The sequence below is a fragment of the Hyla sarda genome, chromosome 8 (assembly GCF_029499605.1).
Source record: "Hyla sarda isolate aHylSar1 chromosome 8, aHylSar1.hap1, whole genome shotgun sequence".
Lineage (NCBI taxonomy): Eukaryota > Metazoa > Chordata > Amphibia > Anura > Hylidae > Hyla > Hyla sarda.
In genome coordinates this window covers 229,281,568-229,301,714 of record NC_079196.1, presented here as the reverse complement: position 1 = coordinate 229,301,714, position 20,147 = coordinate 229,281,568, and the positions used below count along the sequence as shown (strand labels likewise).

Sequence of the window (20,147 nt, the reverse complement as noted above, 5' to 3'; positions counted from 1 at the left end):
TCACATTACATGACTACTACCCCCATACATCTCCTATAATAATCATCACATTACATGACTACTACCCCCATACATCTCCTATAATAATCATCACATTACATGACTACTACCCCCTTTCACCTCCTATAATAATCATCACATTACATGACTACTACCCCCATACATCTCCTATAATAATCACATTACATGACTACTACCCCCATACATCTCCTATAATAATCATCACATTACATGACTACTACCCCCATACATCTCCTATAATAATCATCACATTACATGACTACTACCCCCATACATCTCCTATAATAATCACATTACATGACTACTACCCCCATACATCTCCTATAATCATCACATTACATGACTACTACCCCCATACACCTCCTATAATAATCATCACATTACATGACTACTACCCCCATACATCTCCTATAATAATCATCACATTACATGACTACTACCCCCATACATCTCCTATAATAATCATCACATTACATGACTACTACCCCCATACATCTCCTATAATAATCACATTACATGACTACTACCCCCATACATCTCCTATAATAATCATCACATTACATGACTACTACCCCCATACATCTCCTATAATAATCACATTACATGACTACTACCCCCATACATCTCCTATAATAATCATCACATTACATGACTACTACCCCCATACATCTCCTATAATAATCACATTACATGACTACTACCCCCATACATCTCCTATAATAATCATTACATTACATGACTACTACCCCCATACATCTCCTATAATAATCATCACATTACATGACTACTACCCCCATATATCTCCTATAATAATCATCACATTACATGACTACTACCCCCATACATCTCCTATAATAATCACATTACATGACTACTACCCCCATACATCTCCTATAATAATCATCACATTACATGACTACTACCCCCATACATCTCCTATAATAATCACATTACATGACTACTACCCCCATACATCTCCTATAATAATCACATTACATGACTACTACCCCCATACATCTCCTATAATAATCATCACATTACATGACTACTACCCCCATACATCTCCTATAATAATCATCACATTACATGACTACTACCCCCATACATCTCCTATAATAATCATCACATTACATGACTACTACCCCCATACACCTCCTATAATAATCATCACATTACATGACTACTACCCCCATACATCTCCTATAATAATCATTACATGACTACTACCCCCATACATCTCCTATAATAATCATCACATTACATGACTACTACCCCCATACATCTCCTATAATAATCATTACATTACATGACTACTACCCCCATACATCTCCTATAATAATCACATTACATGACTACTACCCCCATACATCTCCTATAATAATCACATTACATGACTACTACCCCCATACATCTCCTATAATAATCATCACATTACATGACTACTACCCCCATACATCTCCTATAATAATCATCACATTACATGACTACTACCCCCATACACCTCCTATAATAATAATCACATTACATGACTACTACCCCCATACATCTCCTATAATAATCCTCACATTACATGACTACTACCCCCATACATCTCCTATAATAAACATCACATTACATGACTACTACCCCCATACATCTCCTATAATAATCACATTACATGACTACTACCCCCATACACCTCCTATAATAATCATTACATTACATGACTACTACCCCCATACATCTCCTATAATCATCACATTACATGACTACTACCTCCATACATCTCCTATAATAATCATCACATTACATGACTACTACCCCCATACATCTCCTATAATAAACATCACATTACATGACTACTACCCCCATACATCTCCTATAATAATCACATTACATGACTACTACCCCCATACATCTCCTATAATAAACATCACATTACATGACTACTACCCCCATACATCTCCTATAATAATCACATTACATGACTACTACCCCCATACACCTCCTATAATAATCATCACATTACATGACTACTACCCCCATACATCTCCTATAATAATCATCACATTACATGACTACTACCCCCATACATCTCCTATAATAGACACATTACATGACTACTACCCCCATACATCTCCTATAATAATCACATTACATGACTACTACCCCCATACATCTCCTATAATAATCATCACATTACATGACTACTACCCCCATACATCTCCTATAATAATCATCACATTACATGACTACTACCCCCATACATCTCCTATAATAATCACATTACATGACTACTACCCCCATACACCTCCTATAATAATCATCACATTACATGACTACTACCCCCATACATCTCCTATAATAATCATCACATTACATGACTACTACCCCCATACACCTCCTATAATAATCATCACATTACATGACTACTACCCCCATACATCTCCTATAATAATCATCACATTACATGACTACTACCCCCATACATCTCCTATAACAATCATCACATTACATGACTACTACCCCCATACATCTCCTATAATAATCACATTACATGACTACTACCCCCATACATCTCCTATAATAATAATCACATTACATGACTACTACCCCCATACATCTCCTATAATAATCATCACATTACATGACTACTACCCCCATACATCTCCTATAATAATCATCACATTACATGACTACTACCCCCATACATCTCCTATAATAATCATCACATTACATGACTACTACCCCCATACATCTCCTATAATAATCACATTACATGACTACTACCCCCATACATCTCCTGTAATAATCACATTACATGACTACTACCCCCATACATCTCCTATAATAATCATCACATTACATGACTACTACCCCCATACATCTCCTATAATAATCATCACATTACATGACTACTACCCCCATACATCTCCTATAATAATCACATTACATGACTACTACCCCCATACACCTCCTATAATAATCACATTACATGACTACTACCCCCATACACCTCCTATAATAATAATCACATTACATGACTACTACCCCCATACACCTCCTATAATAATCATTACATGACTACTACCCCCATACATCTCCTATAATAATCACATTACATGACTACTACCCCCATACACCTCCTATAATAATCATCACATTACATGACTACTACCCCCATACATCTCCTATAATAATCATCACATTACATGACTACTACCCCCATACACCTCCTATAATAATCATCACATTACATGACTACTACCCCCATACACCTCCTATAATAATCCTCACATTACATGACTACTACCCCCATACATCTCCTATAATAATCCTCACATTACATGACTACTACCCCCATACATCTCCTATAATAATCATCACATTACATGACTACTACCCCCATACATCTCCTATAATAATCATCACATTACATGACTACTACCCCCATACATCTCCTATAATCATCACATTACATGACTACTACCCCCATACATCTCCTATAATAATCACATTACATGACTACTACCCCCATACATCTCCTATAATAATCACATTACATGACTACTACCCCCATACATCTCCTATAATCATCACATTACATGACTACTACCCCCATACACCTCCTATAATCATCACATTACATGACTACTACCCCCATACATCTCCTATAATAATCATCACATTACATGACTACTACCCCCATACATCTCCTATAATAATCATCACATTACATGACTACTACCCCCATACATCTCCTATAATAATCATCACATTATATGACTACTACCCCCATACATCTCCTATAATAATCATCACATTACATGACTACTACCCCCATACACCTCCTATAATAATCACATTACATGACTACTACCCCCATACATCTCCTATAATAATCATCACATTACATGACTACTACCCCCATACACCTCCTATAATAATCACATTACATGACTACTACCTCCATACATCTCCTATAATAATCATCACATTACATGACTACTACCCCCATACATCTCCTATAATAATCATCACATTACATGACTACTACCCCCATACATCTCCTCTAATAATCATCACATTACATGACTACTACCCCCATACACCTCCTATAATAATCACATTACATGACTACTACCCCCATACACCTCCTATAATAATCATCACATTACATGACTACTACCCCCATACACCTCCTATAATAATCATCACATTACATGACTACTACCCCCATACACCTCCTATAATAATAATCACATTACATGACTACTACCCCCATACATCTCCTATAATAATCACATTACATGACTACTACCCCCATACATCTCCTATAATAATCACATTACATGACTACTACCCCCATACATCTCCTATAATAATCATCACATTACATGACTACTACCCCCATACATCTCCTATAATAATCACATTACATGACTACTACCCCCATACATCTCCTATAATAATCATCACATTACATGACTACTACCCCCATACATCTCCTATAATAATCACATTACATGACTACTACCCCCATACATCTCCTATAATCATCACATTACATGACTACTACCCCCATACACCTCCTATAATAATCATCACATTACATGACTACTACCCCCATACATCTCCTATAATAATCATCACATTACATGACTACTACCCCCTTTCACCTCCTATAATAATCATCACATTACATGACTACTACCCCCATACACCTCCTATAATAATCATCACATTACATGACTACTACCCCCATACATCTCCTATAATAATCATCACATTACATGACTACTACCCCCGTACATCTCCTATAATAATCACATTACATGACTACTACCCCCATACATCTCCTATAATAATCACATTACATGACTACTACCCCCATACATCTCCTATAATAATCATCACATTACATGACTACTACCCCCATACATCTCCTATAATAATCATCACATTACATGACTACTACCCCCATACATCTCCTATAATAATCACATTACATGACTACTACCCCCATACATCTCCTATAATCATCACATTACATGACTACTACCCCCATACACCTCCTATAATAATCATCACATTACATGACTACTACCCCCATACATCTCCTATAATAATCATCACATTACATGACTACTACCCCCATACATCTCCTATAATAATCATCACATTACATGACTACTACCCCCATACATCTCCTATAATAATCACATTACATGACTACTACCCCCATACACCTCCTATAATAATCATCACATTACATGACTACTACCCCCATACATCTCCTATAATAATGACATTACATGACTACTACCCCCATACATCTCCTATAATAATCATCACATTACATGACTACTACCCCCATACACCTCCTATAATAATCATCACATTACATGACTACTACCCCCATACATCTCCTATAATAATCATCACATTACATGACTACTACCCCCATACATCTCCTATAATAATCACATTACATGACTACTACCCCCATACATCTCCTATAATAATCATCACATTACATGACTACTACCCCCATACATCTCCTATAATAATCACATTACATGACTACTACCCCCATACACCTCCTATAATAATCATCACATTACATGACTACTACCCCCATACATCTCCTATAATAATCATCACATTACATGACTACTACCCCCTTTCACCTCCTATAATAATCATCACATTACATGACTACTACCCCCATACATCTCCTATAATAATCATCACATTACATGACTACTACCCCAATACATCTCCTATAATAATCATCACATTACATGACTACTACCCCCATACATCTCCTATAATAATCACATTACATGACTACTACCCCCATACACCTCCTATAATAATCATCACATTACATGACTACTACCCCCATACACCTCCTATAATAATCATCACATTACATGACTACTACCCCCATACATCTCCTATAATAATCACATTACATGACTACTACCCCCATACATCTCCTATAATAATCACATTACATGACTACTACCCCCATACATCTCCTATAATAATCATCACATTACATGACTACTACCCCCATACACCTCCTATAATAATCACATTACATGACTACTACCCCCATACATCTCCTATAATAATCATCACATTACATGACTACTACCCCCATACATCTCCTATAATAATAATCATCACATTACATGACTACTACCCCCATACATCTCCTATAATAATCACATTACATGACTACTACCCCCATACATCTCCTATAATAATCACATTACATGACTACTACCCCCATACATCTCCTATAATAATCACATTACATGACTACTACCCCCATACACCTCCTAAAATAATCACATTACATGACTACTACCCCCATACACCTCCTATATTAATCACATTACATGACTACTACCCCCATACACCTCCTATAATAATCACATTACATGACTACTACCCCCATACATCTCCTATAATAATAATCACATTACATGACTACTACCCCCATACATCTCCTATAATAATCACATTACATGACTACTACCCCCATACATCTCCTATAATATTCATCACATTACATGACTACTACCCCCATACACCTCCTATAATAATCACATTACATGACTACTACCCCCATACATCTCCTATAATAATCATCACATTACATGACTACTACCCCCATACATCTCCTATAATAATCATCACATTACATGACTACTACCCCCATACATCTCCTATAATAATAATCACATTACATGACTACTACCCCCATACACCTCCTATAATAATCACATTACATGACTACTACCCCCATACATCTCCTATAATAATCATCACATTACATGACTACTACCCCCATACATCTCCTATAATAATCATCACATTACATGACTACTACCCCCATACATCTCCTATAATAATCATCACATTACATGACTACTACCCCCATACATCTCCTATAATAATCACATTACATGACTACTACCCCCATACATCTCCTATAATATTCATCACATTACATGACTACTACCCCCATACACCTCCTATAATAATCACATTACATGACTACTACCCCCATACATCTCCTATAATAATCATCACATTACATGACTACTACCCCCATACACCTCCTATAATAATCACATTACATGACTACTACCCCCATACATCTCCTATAATAATCATCACATTACATGACTACTACCCCCATACATCTCCTATAATAATAATCACATTACATGACTACTACCCCCATACACCTCCTATAATAATCACATTACATGACTACTACCCCCATACATCTCCTATAATAATAATCACATTACATGACTACTACCCCCATACATCTCCTATAATAATCATCACATTACATGACTACTACCCCCATACATCTCCTATAATAATCATCACATTACATGACTACTACCCCCATACATCTCCTATAATAATCATCACATTACATGACTACTACCCCCATACATCTCCTATAATAATCACATTACATGACTACTACCCCCATACATCTCCTATAATAATCACATTACATGACTACTACCCCCATACATCTCCTGTAATAATCACATTACATGACTACTACCCCCATACATCTCCTATAATAATCACATTACATGACTACTACCCCCATACATCTCCTATAATAATCACATTACATGACTATTTTACCTTTTAGGAAGATCATGTAATATAACCTGAACCCCTCGTACAGAAAATACATTGTGATTAGGGGATTGTTCCCAATATTGTCCTATGAGGCTTTCCTCTCATCCTGGACACCTATAGTACCTGGCAGGGGCCCTCGGCTCTGGGGTCAGAACAGATCATGTCGTCCAGGATGATGGAGATGTTACTGGACGAGCCCATATGATACAGGAGGTCACATCGTGATTGGTCAATGAGAGACGTCCTCACCTTCTGGAGGCTTCTGGGAAATTCTTGAGTACCTAAAATACATGGAAGTGTCAACCTGTAGGAAGAAGAAGCTGGTTTATGGTCAATGGGTTTGGGTCCAAATTACAAATATTTGAGGATCGGGTGCTCTCTTACTCCTCCTTCTTCCTAAAAGTCTTAAAATGTCTCCAGTGTGAAGGCCGGACTTCAGTAAGTACTTACCTTCGCTCGATGGCCCCTGGTAATCACTGGATGTTTACTACCCACTGCTATTTCTCTTTTATGTTTACATCCTGGGGAGACAATCCCTACTCCAAATTTTCTATCTTGCCTTACTTTTTTTGAGCCATATGTGGTGGCCCAGTACAGGATGATGTGTCCCCGTACCGTTCTCCTGCCCTGTCAGGCAGTGTCCCTGCATGTTCCCAGGGCCCCCTTACAGTATAATCTCCATGTTGTATATAATTGTGTTATAAAATGCATTGTTCCTTTAAATTGTAAACCACGTGTTTGTTACCCAGGAGGCACTAGTGACAAGGGGACCCCCCCAAGTGACCTATGGGCTCCTTGCACAGCCCACCTATAAAACCAGGGGAAGGGCTGCAATCTCTCTCTTCCTGCTGAGGTCCAGTGCAGTCGTCTCAGTGTGTGTCCGGAGCATTGAAGGCCTTGAGCCTAAAGTCTGCAGCCACAAGTCAATTGCAAGTAACGTAAAGTCATCTAATTGTCAGTCCTCAAGTCAAGTCTTCCTTATAGTCATCGTGGCCTGCATCATAGTCTGTCTAACTACTGCAAATCCCAGCAATCCTGCGAGGTCCCGCTGTGTCACTGGTCACCTCCTTGGGCCCCGGCTTTACTGCATAGACTGTATCACCTGTCTACCCTCAGTAAAGCCACCGTTTGTCCGTAACTCTTCGTTGGTGTCTTCATTGCCCCCGTGCCTAGCCCAGGACCTGCGGTATTACCTTTGGGTGGTTAAGGCTAAACCATGCCCCTGGCGTAACTACGAGAAGAGGTTAATAACATCTGCCCCTAGGGCCACAACATCTGCCCTGCATCTACCCTGCATTGCACCCCGACACCACAACTTTTGGCGTCCTACGAACAGGACACAGGTGTGCATCATATGTCACAAGCCAAAAGTCTTCCCCCTAGTCTGAACTTTGTCCAAGACTGTCTGCCGTAATCGCATGCCGATGTGACAAATTTGCGCCAGAAAAAGTGTTCGGGACTTTGTCTGTAAATGTGTTTACTAGCGGCACCTTTGAAATATTTGGAGAGGTGACGGAAACACTATTGTTTGCCACTGTGGAGGATAAAAAGTCAGTACCTGAAAATGTTAACTTGTTCCGGTGTTTCCCGCGAGCGTGAGCGGTCGCAGCTCTGCCCCGTCAGTCCCCAGCGGTAACACCTCTCCAGTGTTACGAGGAGGAACTAAAGATCCGCCCTGTGTTGCACAGGGGAAGACTTTGCAGTCCGGACCAAAACAGGAAGTTCCCTGGCCGCAGCCATATTGAAGGTTCCAGCTTCTGCGTCCAGCTCCGCTGTCTTCAGTCAAGCACCCGCTGCAGTGCAGACTCTGCAAACACAAACGATCATCAGTAGCTCCCTTCATTAACCCTCTAGTGCCCAACAGTAATACTGGGTACCTGCCACATAGAAGGGGAGCGCCACTCAGAGTGTTTCCGCTAGCCAAGACTAAGCCGCTGCAGCACCTCAACAAGCATCTTAAAGCGACAGCACACTCAATTCATCTTAAAGCAACAGCACACTTAATTTATATTAAAGCGAGAGCGCACTCAATTCATTTTAAAGTGACAGCACACTCAATTCATCTGAAAGCCACAACGCACTCAATTCTTCTTAGAGTAACGGCACAGCTGGATCACCTGCTGCCCCAGTGGCCGGAATGCTGCCAGTCCTGCCTGCAGTCCACATTAACATCCTGTGTGTTCCAGCGTCAGCACCAGTATTCATAGGGAACCCTGTTCTCGCTACCTACAATGGAGACCCCTTCACCCTGAGGGATTTCAAGGAGAGCATCCAGAGTTTGTTTGTCTCTTATTCTTTCCTAACCAACAGGTGCCATTGCTCAGAGGGCAACTACAGGGACCAGCACTATAGGAAGTCCATACCTGGCCCGCCTCCTGTACCAGGTATTTGAGTCACATTCTCCCTCAGAGGTACGTCTCCGGCTGTATGAGAGGCGACAGAAGCCAGGTGAGACTTTAAGAGCTTATGCCATAGCCCTGCAGAATGCCCTAGAGACTGTTCAAAAACTAGATGGTATAACGCCCGAGCAGGGCAACAAAGTGTTAATCGACAGATTTATTGATGGGGCTCATAGTAAGTGGGACAAAGCCCAGTTGAGAATGTTAACAGTTCAAAACCCCAGTCTGTCCTTCCCGCGCTTTTAAAAGACTGGCTATTCAAGTAATGGAATCCGGGACTGAGTTAGAGGAAGTTTGTACCCCGGTCCAAGAGCCACTAGGGGCTGTAGCTAGGCCCATACCACCACCATCACCGGCCTCCACCCCAGTGTCACCTGTTTTGCCAGTCACCACAGTCTCTGACCTACAAAGTGTTAAGCAGGACATTGAGCAGTTGACTAAAGTTGTGAAGGAGCTTGCTACCCGGGCCGCTCCACCTGATGGTGAACAACCCTACATAGAAAACCTGCCCCTGCTCCTGCTCTCTGCAATTTGAACCCCCGGCAATCCCCTGCCCAATAGGCCCTCGGGGACTCAAAAACCACTTTGTACCTATTGTACTTAACCAGGACATTGGAAAATGCAGTGTTGGGCTTTAAACGGATTTCCCCTGAGGTCGCGGACCGGCCCTCAGGAAAACAGTCATCATGTCCAAGCCACGAACGACTTAGGTCAGGACTCTCACTTTATGTCGCCTCTTGCCCCCTTTCTAAAAATTGTAGTAGAAGGTGTACAGTTGGAGGCAATGCTAGATACAGGGTCACAAGTGTCTACTATACCTAAAGATGTTTTTTATAAGCATTGGAATGCTAGTTTGTTGTGTGAGCCTGATAATGTTGACTTTAGAGTAGTGGCGGGTAATGGGAAACCAATACCCAGAAATGGATATTGGGAGCCAACCATTCAGTTGGGAGAGCATGTACTGAGAGGGCAAGGAATGATTGTAACTAATGTTTCAGATAGGGGATCTGCTGAATTTATATTGGGAAAGAACATTATGAAAAACTGTTTTGCTGAAATAGTAGATTCCTTGCATGCCTCTCTCCCTTACATGTCTCCTTCAGGCCAGCAGGCTGCACAGCACCACTTGAAAGTTCTACAGGTGGATCAGAAGTTTGCCAACAAGCAAGGTGAAATCTGCAGAGTACGAGTACAAGACATCAGGTCGGTGACCTTACAACCCAACACGGAGACCATCCTCTGGTGCCGTGCACATCCTGGAGTAAGGAACAAGGACTATCAAGCCCTGCTGGAGCCCATACAACTGGAAGATCATCCCCTTATCCGAGCTGCAAGAAGTCAATCTGTCTGATGCTCTTACTGTATTGCCTAAATGCACCCAAGTTGCCCAGCTGAATCTCATAGAGTCAAAGAACATCCTAACAGAACACAAGGTGACCTGACAGCGTGTGGCCCAAGTGACTGAAGGATCTGGTGCAAGTACTCCTGAGCCCTGGTGGGCACAACTCCAAGTAGGAGACGATACTACCCCAAGGGAGCAAGTCAAAGGAGTCGTCAACATCACCAGAAGGTACCACGAGACTTTCAGTAAACACCCTACAGACTTTGGACATACATCTATGATCCCACACAGAATCCTCACCTGCGACAGCCCACCTATTAAAAAAAGGTACCGTCCGGTCGCGCCCAGCATGTATCAGACTGTCAAGAAGATGCTGGCCGACATGAAAGAGGGGGACCTCATTCAAGAAAGTCAGAGTCCCTGGGTGGCGCCTCTCGTTTCTGTCAAGAAAAAAGATGGGACTATTCGCTAGACTTGTGCACTAGAAAAATTTTCGTTTAATTTCGTTTCGTTTTTTTGTTTTGGAAAAAAATTTCGGTTCGGCAATATTTTCGGTTTAGATTTTTCGGATACATTCGGTATTCGGGTATTCGTGTTGTTTTTTTCGGATACATTCGGTATTCGGGTACATTTGGTAAATCTTTTTAGTCTTTTTTTTGGACTTTAGCGATCCTAATAAATAATGGAGATACCTTTTTTATTAAAATTTCGCAGGGTATCATAAAAAAATCATAATAAAAAAGATACAGTGGTGATGAAAAAAATTGTATCTAACGAAATGTATCTTTTTTATTATGAAATGTTTATTCATTTTTAAACAGGGATCAATTTATGTGAGCGGGTAAAGCACTAAAAATGTATCCGACAATAATGAAAATGTAGTGTGTGTGTGTTTTTCACTTTTTTTTAAAACATTTTTTAGGTAGTACTACTACTCCCAGCATGGAACACACTCTTCCATGATGGGAGTAGTAGTTACCTGTACTAATTGACAGATTGCAGGGGTCCCTTGCGATCCTCTTGTATAATGTATAGATGCGGCGGCTGCTCTTCTATGGTCCCCTGCACTCACGTATATATACAGATATTCATATTTCCCGCAGAGCTGTGATTGGCCAGATGGTTCCAGCCAATCACAGCTCTCTGTGAGAAATAGGAATATGTGTATATATACGGCCGTGCAGGGGACCATAGGAGAGCGGCCGCCGCATTCATACATTATACTGGAGGATCGCAGCGGGCGTCAGGAGTGATACCTGCAGTGATCTTTCCTTTACTACAAGTACTACCACTCCCAACATGGAGTACACTCTGCTCCATGCTGGGAGCTGTAGTACCTGTATTAATAGACAGATCGCAGCGGTTACACTCGCTGCCATATGTCTATTAATGCAGGTACTACAGCTCCCAGCATGGAGCAGAGTGTGCTCCATGTTGGGAGTATTAGTACCTGCAGTAAGGGACAGATCCCAGGGATGTCACTCCTCCTGACACCCGCTGCGATCCTCCTTATGTGAATGTCGGGATCAGCTGTTCTCAGGGCTACAGAGCCAGGAGAACAGCTGACGCTGAGCCGTAGGTATACATCGTATATCTACTGCCCAGCAAGAACTTACAGTGAGCCTGCAATGTGTATACAGTATACATCTATATATATCTACTGCCCAGCAAGAACTTACAGTGAGCCTGCAATGTGTATATACAGTATACATCGTATATCTACTGCCCAGCAAGAACTTACAGTGAGCCTGCAATGTGTATATACAGTATACATCGTATATCTACTGCCCAGCAAGAACTTACAGTGAGCCTGCAATGTGTATACAGTATACATCGTATATCTACTGCCCAGCAAGAACTTACAGTGATCTGCAATGTGTATACAGTATACACATTGCTGGCTCACTTAACCCCTTGCTGAGCTGTGCGCTATGCGCAAGCCCAGCAAGGGAAGAGTTAACTTACACTGCTGGACAGTGTAGGTTAACCCTTTGTGCGGTATACACTTTATACAGCTATCTATAGATAGCTGTATACAGTGTATACAGAAGACGAAGTCCAGCTTACTTCCCTCGAGTCCCGGGCCGGGTTCGTGTAGCTCCGCCCCCTAGTGGTGACGTCATTAGGGGGCGGAGCTACAGAAGGGAACAAGGCTAGTTTATCTGAAGCTCTGTTCACATTGTACGTTTTGTATAATGTGAACAGACCCTTCTGGCAGTGTCTACCCAGACAGGGAGACTCCAGCTGTTGCTAAACTACAACTCCCAGCATGCCCAGACAGCCAAAGGCTGTCTGGGCATGCTGGGAGTTGTAGTTTTGCACCAATTGGTGGCTCCCTGTTTGGGTAGACATTGCATCATGGGTGCTCTCCCCAGCGGACAGCGCCAAAAATGTCATAACCAATTTTTTGTGTTTTTTTTTCTTCTCGTTTCAGATCCGTGTATGCAGAGGATTACTGCGGATTCGATGGATTACGGCGGATAATTTTTTTTCCCTTTAATAAAATGGTTAACGAGGGCTGTGGGGGAGTGTTTTTTTAAATAAAATAATTTTTCCAATGTGTTGTGTTTTTTTTTTATTTTTATTGAATTTTCAGGGTTAGTAGCGGAAGCTGTCTTATTGACGGAATCCATTACTATGCCAGGGCTTAGTGCTAGCCCCAAAAACAGCTAGCGCTAACCCCCAATTATTACCCCGGTACCCACCGCCACAGGGGTGCCGGGAAGAGCCGGTACCAACAGGCCCGGAGCGTCAAAAATGGCGCTCCTGGACCTAGCCGGTAACAGGCTGGCGTTATTTAGGCTGGGGAGGGCCAGTAACAATGGTCCTCGCCCACCCTGGTAACGTCAGGCTGTTGCTGTTTGGTTGGTATTGTGCTGAGAATGAAAATACGGGGAACCCTATGCGTTTTTTTTTTTTAAATTTAAATAAAAAAATGTAAAAAAAAAACGCATAGGGTTCCCCGTATTTTCATTCTCAGCCAGATACCAACCAAACAGCAACAGCCTGACGTTACCAGGGTGGGCGAGGACCATTGTTACTGGCCCTCCCCAGCCTAAATAACGCCAGCCTGTTACCGCCTAGGCCCAGGAGCGCCATTTTGACGTTCCGGGCCTGTTGGTACCGGCTCTTCCCGGCACCCCTGTGGCGGTGGGTACCGGGGTAATAATTGGGGGTTAGCGCTAGCTGTTTTTGGGGCTAGCACTAAGCCCTGGCCTAGTAATGGATTCCGTCAATAAGACAGCGTCCACTACTAACCTTGAAAATTCAATAAAAAAAAAAAACACAACACATTGGAAAAATTATTTTATTTAAAAAAACACTCCCCCACAGCCCTCGTTAACCATTTTATTAAAGGAAAAAATAAATAATCCGCCGTAATCCATCGAATCCGCAGTAATCCTCTGCATACACGGATCTGAAACGAGAAGAAAAAAACACAAAAAATTGGTTATGACATTTTTGGCGCTGTCCGCTGGGGAGAGCACCCATGATGCAATGTCTACCCAAACAGGGAGCCACCAATTGGTGCAAAACTATAACTCCCAGCATGCCCAGACAGCCTTTGGCTGTCTGGGCATGCTGGGAGTTGTAGTTTAGCAACAGCTGGAGTCTCCCTGTCTGGGTAGACACTGCCAGAAGGGTCTGTTCACATTATACATAACGTACAATGTGAACAGAGCTTCAGATTAATTAGCCTTGTTCCCTTCTGTAGCTCCGCCCCCTAATGACGTCATCACTAGGGGGCGGAGCTACACGAACCCCGCCCGGGACTCGAGGGAAGTAAGCTGGACTTCGTCTTCTGTATACACTGTATACAGCTATCTATAGATAGCTGTATATAGTGTATACCGCCCAAAGGGTTAACCTACACTGTCCAGCAGTGTAAGTTAACTCTTCCCTTGCTGGGCTTGCGCATAGCGCACAGCTCAGCAAGGGGTTAAGTGAGCCAGCAATGTGTATACTGTATACACATTGCAAGCTCACTGTAAGTTCTTGCTGGGCAGTAGATATACGATGTATACTGTATATACACATTGCAGGATCACTGTAAGTTCTTGCTGGGCAGTAGATATACGATGTATACTGTATATACACATTGCAGGATCACTGTAAGTTCTTGCTGGGCAGTAGATATATACGATGTATACTGTATACACATTGCAAGCTCACTGTAAGTTCTTGCTGGGCAGTAGATATACGATGTATACTGTATACACATTGCAGGATCACTGTAAGTTCTTGCTGGGCAGTAGATATACGATGTATACTGTATATACACATTGCAGGATCACTGTAAGTTCTTGCTGGGCAGTAGATATATACGATGTATACCTACGGCTCAGCGTCAGCTGTTCTCCCGGCTCTGTAGCCCTGAGAACAGCTGATCCCGACATTCACATAAGGACAATCGCAGCGGGTGTCAAGAGGAGTGACATCCCTGGGATCTGTCCCTTACTGCAGGTACTAATACTCCCAACATGGAGCACACTCTGCTCCATGCTGGGAGCTGTAGTACCTGCATTAATAGACATATGGCAGCGAGTGTAACCGCTGCGATCTGTCTATTAATACAGGTACTACAGTTCCCAGCATGGAGCAGAGTGTACTCCATGTTGGGAGTGGTAGTACTTGTAGTAAAGGGAAGATCACTGCAGGTATCACTCCTGACACCCGCTGCGATCTGTCTATTAATACAGGTACTACAGTTCCCAGCATGGAGCAGAGTGTACTCCATGTTGGGAGTGGTAGTACTTGTAGTAAAGGGAAGATCACAGCGGGTATCACTCCTGACACCCGCTGCGATCCTCCAGTATAATGTATGAATGCGGCGGCCGCTCTCCTATGGTCCCCTGCACGGCCGTATATATACACATATTCCTATTTCTCACAGAGAGCTGTGATTGGCTGGAACCATCTGGCCAATCATAGCTCTGCGGGAAATATGAATATGTGTATATATACGTGAGTGCAGGGGACCATAGAAGAACAGCCGCCGCATCTATACATTATACAAGATGATCGCAAGGGACCCCTGCAATCTGTCAATTAGTACAGGTAACTACTACTCCCATCATGGAAGAGTGTGTTCCATGCTGGGAGTAGTAGTACTACCTAAAAAATGTTTTAAAAAAAAGTGAAAAACACACACACAATACATTTTCATTATTGTCGGCTACATTTTTAGTGCTTTACCCGCTCACATAAATTGATCCCTGTTTAAAAATGAATAAACATTTCATAATAAAAAAGATACATTTCATTAGATACAATTTTTTCCATCACCACTGTATCTTTTTTATTATGATTTTTTTATGATACCCTACGAAATTTTTATAAAAAAGGTATCTCCATAATTTTTTAGGATCGCTTAAGTCCAAAAAAAGAATAAAAAGATTTACTGAATGTACCCGAATACCGAATGTATCCGAAAAATCAAACTATCTATATCCTTTTTATTATATTTGTTATCAGAATGAATTCTTCACGTTCGTTTACAGATAACGAATGCATTCGTTATTTACAGCATTATGGACGGGAAATAACGAATGTATTCGTTACTTTACTATTCGTATTATCGTGGCCATTCGGGAATGTTCAAAATATGTTTTCGTGCATTCGGATCGGTCCGAATGCACGAAAACGGTAAAATTCGTTAATTTAGACATTCGTGCCGAACCGAATTGCACATGTCTACTGTTCGCTTTTGTGTCGACTACAGAAACTGAACAATGTAACACAGAAGGACGCTTATCCTCACACACAGCACTCGGGTCAGCTGCTTACTTCTCCACCTTGGATTTAACCAGCGGGTATTGGAAAGTGCCTATGGCCATGGAGGACCGAGAGAAGACCGCCTTTGTGACACCCATTTAGCCGTTTGGGCTATGTAATGCCTCTGCTACATTCCAGTGTCTGATGGAGCGGTGCCTGAGCCATCTGAATTTTCAAAGTGTTCTGTTGTACCTGGACGATGTCATTGTGTACTCCAAGTCCTACCAGGAGCACCTCAGTCATCTGTCAGACGTCTTCCAAGTCTTGATCAAGCACGGGCTGAAGATCAAGCCGTCAAAGTGTCATCTGCTTAAACCTCAGGTACACTACCTGGGTCATGTTGTCAGCGCAGAGGGAGTCCAGCCTAATCCTGAGAAGTAAGAAATTGTCAAGAACTGGCCTACCCCGTGAACAGTGAAAGATGTCAGGAGCTTCCTGGGATTTGCCGGCTACTACCGTTGCTTCATTCCCCACTTTGTTCAGATTGCAGAACCCCTCAGATCTCTCCTGCGGGTACGGCAAAGGAGAACTACCTGTTGAATGGGCCAAAGAGCAAGAGACAGTGTTCCGAGCTCTTAAACACCTGCTGACAGAACCACCCATCCTGGCGTATCCAGACTACAGTCAGCCGTCACGGTTGTATAGTGATGCCAGCTTTGAAGGTCTGGGAGCTGTCTTTTCCCAAGTCCAAGAAGGGTAAGAGCGAGTGATAGCCTATGCCAGTCGTAACCTGCAAGGGGCAGAGAAGAACAAAACTACAGCTCCTTCAAGCTGGAACTCCTCACCCTCGAATGTGCCGTGACTGAAAAGTTTAAGGATTACTTGGCTGCCATGCCATTCACTGTCTACATGTATAACAACCAGTTGGCCTGTCTGAATACTGCCCAATTGGGTGCCATTGAGCAGAGTTGGGCCTCAAGATTAACATAGTTCATAAGGTTGAAAAAAGACCAGAGTCCATCAAGTTCAACCTATAACCCTAATAAGTCCCTATTGAGTTGAGTTGATCCAGAGGAAGGCAAAAAACCCTCATACTAGAGGTAAAAATTCCTTCCTGACTCCAAATATGAATAAATCCCTGGATCAACGTTCTGTACCTATAAATCTAGTATACATAACCAGCAATGTTATTACTCTCCAAAAATGCATCCAGACCCCTTTTAAACTCTTTTATTCAGTTCACCATGACCACCTCTTCCGGGAGAGAATTCCACAGTCTCACTGCTCTTACAGTAAAGAACCCCCGTCTGTGCTGGTGTAGAAACCTTCTTGATTGGGCCAATTACAATTTCACCATCAAGTACAGAAGCAGCAAGTCAAATGTCAACACCGATGTTGACGATGTGTTGACGGTGAACCCAGGTCCGAGAAGGTCCAAGAAGACCTATATACCTGGAAGACTCTACAAGACAAAGTCAAATCATGGGGGATCTTTTGGATTACCTTCTGATGAAAAAGGTACCAACCCGTCTACGCCAGGCCCAGTGTGATTACGAGTTGAAACATCTGTGGCGACAGAGGAAGCAACTGTTCGGGCACAAGGGACTGTTGTACTGAAATTCTTTGGATCCGGTCTCTGGTGACGGACTTCATCAAATTCTGAATCCCCGAAGAGACGCGGTGAAGGTCCTCAACGCATACCATGATCAGTCTGGACACTTTGGAGTCCACAAGACCGAGGCTACCATCAGACAAAGATTCTACTGGATTGGGATGCGGAGCGACATCGAGAAATGGTGCAGTGAGTGTGCAGCCTGCAACATCACCAAGAACATGTGCAAGGATGCAAGAGCACCCCTCCATTCCATTCAGAGTGAAAGGCCTAATCAGTTGGTCACGCTAGACCATGTCAAGTTGTCTCCTACCCGGTCTGGGTACACTCATGCTCTCACCATGGTGGATCACTACTCCAAGTAAGTTGTCGTAGTACCAGTTAAAGACCTCACAGCCCAAACATCGGCCCAGATGTTCTACTCCAATTGGGTGAAAACCCTTGGCTGCCCGGAGCCTGTCCTCACTGAGCAAGGAATGGGCTTCGGGGCCCAACTCTTCCAGGAGCTGTGTCAGTTATACGCCTGTAAGAAACTTCGTACTACTGCTTACCACCCTCAAGGGAATGGGCACTGTGAGCGCATCAATCAAGTTTTTATCCACATGCTGCGAGCAGCATCTGTGTCAGAACACAAAGAGTGGCCTCAACTGTTGCCCGAATTGCTGGTAATTTATAACAACATGGTCCATTGTTCCATAGGGTGCACCCCTTTCTACCTGATGATGGGGCGGCATGGGCAGCTGCCGAAGGACCGGATGTTAAGACTTCAAGCTCCTTTCAATAATTCTCTGCAAGCCTCGATGGAATGGGTCTCTGACCATCAAAGAAGGATCCAGGAGGCAAAGGAGGTTGTTGTCAAAAAGATGTGCGAGGCTCAACTAAGGCTGGGTCCACACTACGTTTTGTCCCATACGGGAGCGCATACGGCAGGAGGGAGCTAAAAGCTCGCGCTCCCGTATGTGACCGTATGCGCTCCCGTATGCCATTCACTTCAATGAGCCGACCGGAGTGAAACGTTCGGTCCGGTCGGCTCATTTTTGCGCCGTATGCGCTTTTACAACCGGACCTAAAACCGTGGTTGACCACAGTTTTAGGTCCGGTTGTAAAAGCGCATACGGCGCAAAAATGAGCCGACCGGACCGAACGTTTCACTCCGGTCGGCTCATTGAAGTGAATGGCATACGGGAGCGCATACGGTCACATACGGGAGCGCGAGCTTTTAGCTCCCTCCTGCCGTATGCGCTCCCGTATGGGACAAAACGTAGTGTGGACCCAGCCTAAGGCAACAACAAGATTATAACCGTCATGCCTCCGCCAAGCCTCTTCAACTTGGTGAAAAAGTCTGGCTGTGGAAGTTCTCGAGGGCCCACAAAATGGATTCTATCTGGGAAAC

The 20,147-nt window shown here is 42.6% G+C and overlaps 1 protein-coding gene across 1 annotated transcript in view; it reads right to left on the bottom strand.

Moving 5' to 3' along the window:
- The window catches only part of LOC130285359 (transmembrane protease serine 9-like), a gene marked incomplete at its 3' end in the record, with an annotated part of 54,688 nt that extends 46,784 nt beyond the window's left edge, over positions 1–7,904 (bottom strand). The window contains exon 1 of the mRNA XM_056536719.1: positions 7,810–7,904. Coding sequence (XP_056392694.1) covers positions 7,810–7,887 — 78 coding nt within the window. The remainder of the gene's footprint in view (positions 1–7,809) is intronic.
- Positions 7,905–20,147: the final 12,243 nt, after the last annotated feature.